At 37.5% G+C, this 10,000-nt stretch overlaps 1 protein-coding gene across 4 annotated transcripts in view; it reads right to left on the bottom strand.

Moving 5' to 3' along the window:
- Positions 1–2,611: 2,611 nt before the first annotated feature.
- LOC140731181 (pre-B-cell leukemia transcription factor 3) overlaps positions 2,612–10,000 on the bottom strand; it is a 199,203-nt gene continuing 191,814 nt past the window's right edge. For 2 of the 4 annotated variants that reach the window (XR_012099739.1, XM_073052622.1), the window contains 2 exons: positions 8,956–9,106; positions 2,612–4,245 (listed from right to left, as the gene is read on the bottom strand). Coding sequence is in view for 3 of the 4 variants with exons in the window: in XM_073052622.1 (XP_072908723.1) it covers positions 4,241–4,245; positions 8,956–9,106 (156 nt within the window). In the remaining variant the exon portion in view is untranslated. The remainder of the gene's footprint in view (positions 4,246–8,955; positions 9,107–10,000) is intronic. The other 2 variants (XM_073052621.1, XM_073052623.1) reach the window with 1 other exon arrangement.

The raw sequence follows: 10,000 nt of genomic DNA, 5'->3' as shown, positions 1-10,000 counted from the left end.
TTCCACTCCTGTACCTAATAAAGTGGCCACTGAGTATAAGTAGTCCTCAATCCCACGCAACTGCCAAAGAACTCAACTGAAGCACCTCATCTAATTTTGTTTTCATTTTTAAAGAGACACACTTACATTTGAGCTAGTTCAGGGAATTACAATGACTTCTGTACAGAAAGGGTTAATTAAAAAAAAGCTTAGCTGAGTGTTGGAACTTCAGAAAACATTAGGATAGATAAATTCCCAGGGCTGATTGGTTACTACAGGAAACAAGGCAAGACCTTACTGCACTGTTAACAATAATCTTCAAGTCCTCACTGGCCACAGGATAATACCAGAAGATTGGAGGATGGTAAAATGTGACTCCTTTTGTTTAAGAAAGGAAATAGGGATAATCCTCGGAATTTTCTTACATCAGTGTTGGCAAACAATTGAAGAGTATTCTGAGACACAGGTTTTAACAAGCATTTGTAGTAGTCTGATTAGGGATAGTCAGCATGGCTTTGTGAGGGACAGCTGTACTTCACAAGCCTGATTGACATTTTTGAGGAAGTGATAAAACAGATTGAAGGTAGAATAGTGCATATGGTGTATATGGATTTAAATAAGTCATTCAACAAGGTTCCCCATGGTAGGTCATTAGAAAGTCAGGAGGTATGGGACAGAAAACCTGGCTGTGTAGATTCAGAATTGGCTTGTCCACTGAAGGCAGAGGCTGGTAGCAAATGGAACACATGCTTGGAGAGCCATGCCCAGTGATGTTCTGTTCTTGGACCTGTGCTCTTTGTGATTTTTATAAATGACTTAGATAAGGAAGTGGAAGGGTGGGCCAGCAGATGTCACTGAGGTTGATGTTGTTGTGGATAGTATAGGAGGTTGTCGTAGGTTATAATGGGATAATGTGTTAAGTGATACATTTTGGATAGTCAAACTTATTTGTGGAGTACAAAGTTAATGTCAGGATTCTCAGTAGTGTGGAGGAACAGAGAGATCTTGGGATCCAAATCTATAGATCCCTCAAAGTTGCCGTGCAAATTGATAGGGTCGTTAAGAAGTGCATGGTCTTCATTAGTCAGGGGATTGAGTTCAAAAGCCACGAGGTAATGTTGCAGCTCTATAAAACTCTGGATAGACCATGCTTGGAGTATGGTGTTCAGTTCTGGTCATTTCATCATAGGATGGATGTGGTAGCTTTAGAGGGTGCAGAGGAGAGTTACCAGGATGCTGCATAGATTAGAGAACAAGTTTTATAAGGAAAGGTTGAGTGAGCTAGGGCTTATCTCTTTGGAGCAAAGGAGAATGACAGGTGACCTGATAAAGGTGTACAAGATGAAAGGAGGCATAGATAGAGTCTTTTTTTTTCCCAGGGTGGCAATGGCTAATGTGAGAAGATATACTTTTAAGGTGTTTGGAGGGAAGTATGGGGGGTGGGGGAGAAATATCATTTTTTTTATATTCAAAGAATGGTGAGTACAATGAACACTGCTGGGAGCACTGGTAGAGACAATTACATTAGGAACATCGAAGAGGTTCTTCGATAGGCACATGGATGAAAGAAAAATAGGATATGTGTGAGAGAAGAGTTAAAGTTTGATCTTGGAGTAGGTTAAAAGGTTTGCACGTCATATGCCGAAAGGCCTGTACTGTTCAATGCTTGACATTCTATGAATGGGACAATGAGGAAATCTTCAAAGAAAAAACAATTCTCGGAAGGCTTGATTGATGCTACTTGATTGATTCTTCCCCTGGAAAAGAATCTAGATCCAGAACAAAGTTTCTAATAAGAATTTGCCCACATGAGAGATGAAGAGGAATTTCTGCCCTCATGACCTTTATTAAGTTTTTATTGTAATGTTCTATCTCAAAGAGCCATGGAGTCAAATTGATTGAATCCATTCAAGGAAGATATACAGTATATTTGAATTATAGAGCAATCAAATTTTAAGAGGAACAGGAAGGAAAATGAAGTTAAGAGTGAGAATGGGTCAGCCATGATCTTATTGAATGGTGGAAAAACTCTGACAAGCCATCTGGCCTATTCCTGCTCCCAATTATGTTCTTAAGAAGACCTGGCTCAAATATATTTAATGTCAACTTCAAATTTCAGATAGTGTCACATCATTTATGGTCCAAAATAATTGGTTCCATTTCACATGGATCTTTGTGGATCAAAGCAGCTAGTTTAATAAGCAGTTGTTGGATGATTCAGAATGTACATTAAATCATCACTGACTCTACACAAGGTTGTGGAATACAATAGTGGCCTTGTTGTAAGTGATACGTCTGGTGGTTAAAACATGGTCTGATTTTGGACATGAATTGTTTTATTCACCTATTAATTCCTGTGTCACTAACCACAAAGTACAAGTCATCAGTTTTAGTTAATATGTGCTACTTAAATTACAATAAGGTTCCAATCCATCAGTCATATTGGCTATTCAACAACAGACTCGCCTCATTCTCCATTTAACTAGCTGTTTTATTGGTGTACTCTGCAATTTATATTCAAGACCTACAGACTTTCATACCTTAGATAGACTAAATGTGTACTCTAAATGGATTCAATCTCACCCCCCCCCCCTACCCTGGAAGCTCAAAGGAAGACTACGAGATGGTTGCATCATGAAAGCAAAAAGTTTTATTTAAGATTTTCAACTACATTTAACTACCACAAGGAAGACTTCTCAATCCAGGGTGTAGTCCAGTCAGAAAGTAACACGAAACGTTTTAATACATTATATCACTGTCACAAATTATTTCCATGACTCAAATCAGTTTCAGAATTGCATACAATACAAAAAAGGGAGAAAGGAGGGGCTCCCCGTTACACAGGGTGAAATATACAGTACTGAATACTGAATTTCGTATGCATTACAACTTTTTTTTTTGCGTGGTTTAGTAATGACATGACCAACATTCAAAATGATCTTCAGTATTTACAACAGTTGTACTGTTTGTGTTTAAGATGATAACCAAACTTTTCACTTTAGGATTATCCTTTTAAAAGTTGCTAGAGCAACCCTGATTTCTTAAAAGATACAATGTACATTAGATTACATGAAAAGAAATAGAGTTAATTACAAGATGCAAAAAAAAGTAAGAAAGACGAACTACGGTGTGAATATTGTTCAGAGGTAGTAAGTGAGCACTCTAAGCTACAGAACATGTTGAAATTCTATTGGTTCATATGAGTTTGCATGAGGTAATAAAGCTGTGTCTTGATTGGTGAGATGTATAAATACTCTTTACCTACATATTTACAACACTCCATGTGAACCTTGCCATTTCCTGCCATAGATAGGTTGAAGTAGCAAATCTGAAAAAGTACGAATGCTGCACCCAGCGCGTACTGTAAAACCAAGGCTTCAGCCTGCATTAATTCAGAAGCAAAGCATTCCGAAGGCTGGCATTGAGTTAGTGTGTTAAAAAAAGGAACAACTGTAAATAGCACTCCGTTATAACAAGTCTGAGGAAAAACAATATCAGCTCTTGGCAACCATCTGGTTATTTATACATGGGTAATAAAACTGTTCAACCGATTCTTCCAAATGAGTCTTTCATTCTAGTAGTACTGTTGTAATAAAAGAAATTTGATCAAGATTCTGATATCATGTAACACTTCATTGTTCTAAGCAAGCTATCAATTCTAGATATCTTGCTAAAATACTTTTAAGCAGCAAGGGTTTAGCGTGGCGAACTTCATTAATTTATAACTGTCTGCCTCAGCACCAGCAATCTTGTGTCTTGCAGTCAAATTGAAACATGCATTCATACCTCAAAAGGTCAAGATGCTTCACAATAACATCTTACACATATAAATCTTCAATCCATGCTTTCACCCTTCGTGGATTTCCATTACAAATTAACTTTTTTTGTTCCATTTTAAAAGTCTGAAAACATTGGATCTACTTAGTTCTTTGTCTCAACCACTGACTGACTAAGGCAAGACTGTGCTATACTTAATAGAATTAATGTGGACTCCCAAAGGAAACCAATCTGTTCCTCTTCCTAAATATGAAATGTAAGTTTCTTTTTCCACTAAAGAGCAGGGTTTTACAGTAAAGCAGCAGGTGACTGGGTTTCAGGAAATCCACTTTTCTTCTCCTACTGGTCAGTGCTAATCAAAGCCTATTGGCTCAGGGAATGGATGTTCCTAGGAGATCAGTTAGAGGTATCAGAGTGCACACTTCCAGGTCCTTCTGTTGGTGAAGTCACAGAAGATGGAGTGGTTGCATCTTGCCATCCTCCATTAGCCTAGAAAACACAAATAATGTTCAGTAGTTAAAAATCATGAAAACTTGTGAAATGTAGTAACACATTTTCTTTGCCCTAAAATTCAAATTTAGCCCAGAAATCAAAATTGTAGACAATAAGTACATCTCCATGCAACCTTGTATGTTGCAATGCCATAGCTAAAAATGCTATTTCTATAATGAGCTGAGATCTAGAAAGATTTCATTAGCAAAATTGCATTTTTTTCAATGTTTAACTACTCAAAACACATTGAAGGCATAAGAATGCATTTCTTTCCTCCCTCCCCACCCCAGTAAGAGTTTTGTCTGCGGAAGAGAAATATTTTCCGTGCAGGGTATATACAGATGAATTGATCAGTCATGTCTAAATGAAGCTAAACAAAGTATATCAATAAACACTTTAACATAACTTTAATAACCAAATACATAGGTAATTTTCTGAAAACTCATGTCACAAAGCTACAATCTGCCAGGGAGCAGCAGGCAAAGATTTGCATTAGCAATTCTCTGCAGGGGAAGCTCCTGATCTCATCCACATATATGGACAAGTGCCAAATTCATCCCTGGCACAATCATAGTGAGGAATGAAAGAGAAGGGGCAAGTCAGTTTCAGCTGGCCTTTTGCACCCATCTGCTGGGTGAAGGTTGGCACAGATTGCCTGCTCTCTTCTGAACAGTGCAAAGGAAAGAACATAAAGTACAAATTTTAAAATTAAATGTACGAATAAATCCCCTTATTATTAGCTTATCAAAAATATGCCATTATCCATTCTGTATCATTCAAGGACTCTGGTGACCTATTATCCCTTATCTAGGCAAATCTTCATTCAACATCTTCCAATGCTCTACCTGTACTCAGCACCACCTCACCCATAACCACCTGTCCATTCAAACCCTCCCTCAGCAATCTGGTCTTCCTCACTGTGCTCATTATCTTGTCTTCACCTATCCACTTCTGCAATGCCTTGCTGTCAACTTCAAGCTGGCTTTGCCCCAGAGCCTCCCCTTTATTCAGCTTCTTCTTGGGTGCATCAGCTTTTAAAACCTTCATAGCTATTTGGAATTTATCCTGTAACACAGAGCACAGCGTGTTACTGTGATTCTGAGGATTTAGTGCTCTACAGCTGATTTAACACATAACATGCATCTTTTCATGTTTCTGTGGCCACAAATGCCCACATACTGAGCTTCTGATATTGGGGTCATGCTATTTGACAGGACTGACACAGATATTAAAGTAATCTAAGCTGGATCAGTCTGCCACACATTTGCACCATTATTAGGCAGCACCAGAAGAGTGACATGAAATTAAAACAGGCTGGAAGGAACATCCTTTATTGCAAAGGCAAAGCATTGCTTTACATAGTCATTAGTTCAAAAAAAAACAATCCTGGTTGGGCTGAGGTGGCCAGAGGTGGAAGAGTTCAACTAACAGTCAAGGTAGGAGTTTAGGGGTGCCAGATACATCTTCAGTATCCATTAATGTGGATTCCATCTCTGAAACACATCAATTTCAAATTGACTGCTCATTTTTCTTACATTTTAATTTTCTCTTCATCCATACTACTCTCCTCTATGCACCTTCTCCAGTCAGGAGGGCACGATGATTTTACCTATTGACCAAGTGGGAATGAACATTCATCAAACCTGCAGTCAGTTACATCTCCATAGCTCACACAAATACAAAATTACTGAGAGGACCTTTCAATTCTATTCTATTCCTTGCTCTCTCCATCTTCTTGGTTCTCCCAAAATATGGCATACATAATCTAGACAAACAAAATATATATTTATGCAAATTTGTCACAAAAGAAGAATTTATTACAAAAAATAAAATGAGATGTTGTGGGGCTGGGGCTTATATTTTTTTTCTAGAGACAGCTCAGTTTTGCTAGTGGCTATAACTGTCACTAGCAAATTTTTTCTTCCACTAGTGCAACCCATCAGAATCAAAGCCAGCTTGATGATTGTGGTGACAAAATGAAGGTGAATCCTAGGAAGCTGGGACTGTTTTCTGAAGCTCATTAGGAAAATCTTGCTAGTGTTTAGAATACTGACTAGCAAAACTGAAGAATCCATGTGCAATCTGCTGGGCAGCCAGTATTAAATTCAAGCACTGATTATAACTGCTGTCTGAGTCAATCTCCTGAAAAGTGCTCACATTTTGTGCAGATGACATTTTATTTAGATTTACGAAAGAACACTACTCAGAATGTCCTGGTTTTAAAATAATATTTTCCCAAGATCTTAAATCATCAGTTCAGGCACATCACTAGTTTTAACTCCTGCAGGCTCACACAGATCAACCGATCTTACATGGCATCAAACAGGGAATGATTTCTGCTGACATAAAGAGAGCTGGCAGAAACAAGGCAAATATTGAAAGCAGCCTCTTGCAAATGAAACCAAGCTAATCTGCTTTGCACAAACTGATAATCCATTCCACTCCACTTAGTGAATACCTGATAACTGAATGTTTTCCTTGGCAAGCACAAGTTGAAAATCTACATCTGTACCTATTGGATTCAGTCCTTTAAGCTGTGCATTACTGCACAGTTAATGATACAAAACCTACAACTGAACATTACAGAATTCATATTGTGCCTTGTTATTTTAACAATAGCACATTAAAGACAACTACACAGTTATTCATCATTCAAAAATCATATATCACAATTAAATACAAAATAAACAAACTTTGCTTTCTATGAGTTCTTGAAAGAGAATGAGTAATTCCTTCAAAGCAAAGAATGACAATACTAAATCCTAAAGACATTGTGTTACTAAATCACTCAAATGCAAATCTGCAGACAGAACAAGAAAAAGGGCCAGAAATAAAGAGGTCAGCAACGCAAGTTCAAAGTAAATTTATTATCAAAGTAGGTACATTTCACCATATACTAGCCTGAGATTCACTTTCTTGCAAGTATTTACAGTAGAACAAAAAAAAACAATGGAATCAATGAAACACTACCTACCAACAAAGACTGACAAACAACCAATGTCAGTCCTGGTGAACTTGCACCAAGTAAAGGTATGTTTGCGTCACAAAAAGGAAATAGTCATGTTATGGTGTGAAGAGAGGCATCTCACATGAAGTTAACAGCTGGGGCAGAGAGGCATGTTACATGGCTTACTTAATATAGGTTGGGCAGTGAGACTTTATCATATATTAGAAAGCATCTTCTTGTTTTTCATGATTGTTCACTGTTCAATCAATACAAAAAAAATTAAGCTGGCACTTACAGGGTGCCAATTATTGCTGACAAATATTTATTCACTTTGTTTCAAGTCCACATTTCAATGTGTACACATTCAGGTTGCCAGCAGCAGGAGGAAGCAAACGACAGAAACTCTGGTCCTTGTGCAGTAATCTGCTTTGTTGATCTAATTAAGCAAAAATTAAATGTGAATTTTGAACTTGATGACACTACTGTATTCCTACATAAACCACTGGTACTCCTTACATTTGCATCAGGAATGAGAGATATGAGAAATGAGTTCTCCTGATGTCTTGGCCTATAGAGGCAATTGCTGAAATCAATGTCTGATCAAATTTCTGCTGTGGCAGACAGCTTGTCGCTACATATTTTTATGTCAGTCAGAAAGAGGGAAGGTGCAGGCCTCGTGAGTTGAGGAACATTGAGTAGAAGTGACGGGGCAGCCCTTTCTGTAGGGGGCAATATGAGCTACATTGACTTTGAGTGCTTGCGGCGAAGACTAGCCTTTGCTCAAGCCTCCAATCGCCAAACATCAGCAGCAAAAAAAGGTTAGCGTATGTTAATAATGGTTTATTTATAATGTGGCTAATTTCCAAAGCAATCCGCCTGAATTATCATAAAACTACAACCTATACCACTCATGCATGCTGTCCATATTTTTTTTGCATTTATCAATGTATGAAAGAGGTAGCAAACCTTTTACCCATCTTTGTAGACACTGTGTAAATTGACATACATATATTTCCCTCATGGGGAATATCCTTTACATCAGCCCTTCCAAATTAAACATGTAAAGTTCAACCTGCAGCTTTCGATTTTGCCAGATCTGTGGGCTTATTGGCAAATACACTGCATTCCCTCTGGAATAACTATATTTAGTAAAGAATATTCCCTATAACACTATTAAGACAATACAATTAATCAGAAGGACAGTGTTTAAATAATAATTTAGTCATCATTATCCAAATTTTAGAGATTAGTTAACTATCCTTGCTGTGTCTAAATTTTAATCTAATTTTGGGGAGATGATGCTGCATACATTAATAGAGTCCTGCAGGGACAGCTGTCAAACTACATCCGTTCTATTTAAAAAATAATAAAAATCCCAACGTCCATACCATACCAGAGTGGTATAATGCACTACACTATCATATGACACCTTATCAAGCCTCATCAACGAAGATGGAATTCATGACTTCAAAATGCTGCAGGCAAGGACAATTTTACATTCCATCTTCCAACCACAGTTTTTTGGAAATGATTTAGCAACATTGTGAAATATTTACCAGTGGATTTAAAGTAATAGGACAAAAGATTGCCATCTTTAGCTCTATTTTAATGCAGTGCATTTCTTATTAAGAAAGATTTAATTTTCCTGTATAACCATTAATTCTTTACATAAACATCCCATAAAGGAATGTATGGTTCTTTCTGGATAACGTAACCCTCTCTGCTATCAAAAGCTGAATTAAGAAACTATAATGGCTTACACTGGCAAGGCTTTAGTTTTTCTTTTTCTTCTATGGACACAGAAATAAAAGTGTTCCTTACGCTCAAACTGTGTGGACTGTACAGTGAATTCCCTCCAAGACCATCACTGTATCCGCCCGTCTGATTGATAACATGACGCAGGGAATCCACCTGAAGCAAAAACAAACAAAAAGGAACATGTCAGAGATGATGTGAAAGAGCTATCCTCTGCTCACAGGAAATGATATAGTAGATTAAGATGTGTAAGCTTGCCATCCTGCTTACATAATAGTACGATTTATCAGTTTGTTTTAAATATTTTTAAACTGGCAACCTGTGTGTTAAAATTTTAAAATTTGTTTTTGAAAGATGTCAGGCTAAGCTTACATACCACACTGAATTCTGGAAATTTTGCCATAGGGTTTCTAGGTTTTTTTTGCACCCAATAAATAAATTACAGGCAAAGGCTGTCTGCAGCCAGTCAGCATGCTGTCTGTCAGTAACAATTTAATGGATTACCCTTAACAAGAACTGCAGTCATTTACTGACACTTTTTACAGAAATGATTACATTGAGGATGACAAACAGTGAAAAACTACACTGTTTGCTTGTAATACAGCCAACCACTTCTAGAAATATGTTATTCAAATATTAGTACCGGACTCACCTCATGTCATTTACTTAAGTACCACATCAGTAACAGTTTATCTTATAAAACAATAGTCATTTTATATTTGGAATGCTGCCTTTCTCTCTGTCTAAGTGGGCAAAAGGGGAAAAGCCTCAACACTTTTTAGTGAGGGTGGGTTCCCAGCCTCTCCCAGGAATGTGATATTTTGGCAGACAAAGCCGTTTAGTCCCAAGAACAATTTTTATCGTGAAAGGAAGGAACAGGATTCAAAAAACACAAGGCATGAAAATAATAAGAGGAAAGTTTGTGAATGAATATGGCAGAAGCTTACACCAATCACCAAATTCGCCAATTTTCCCACCCCCCCAGATTGCTCAAGCCAGAGCCGACTGCATTCACATAGTTTTAAAAATCAAACATGGAACATCACAAAT

The sequence above is a fragment of the Hemitrygon akajei genome, chromosome 7 (assembly GCF_048418815.1).
Source record: "Hemitrygon akajei chromosome 7, sHemAka1.3, whole genome shotgun sequence".
Classification (NCBI taxonomy): domain Eukaryota; kingdom Metazoa; phylum Chordata; class Chondrichthyes; order Myliobatiformes; family Dasyatidae; genus Hemitrygon; species Hemitrygon akajei.
Note: the sequence above shows the minus strand (reverse complement) of the source record. Positions and strands in the feature narration are given on the sequence as shown.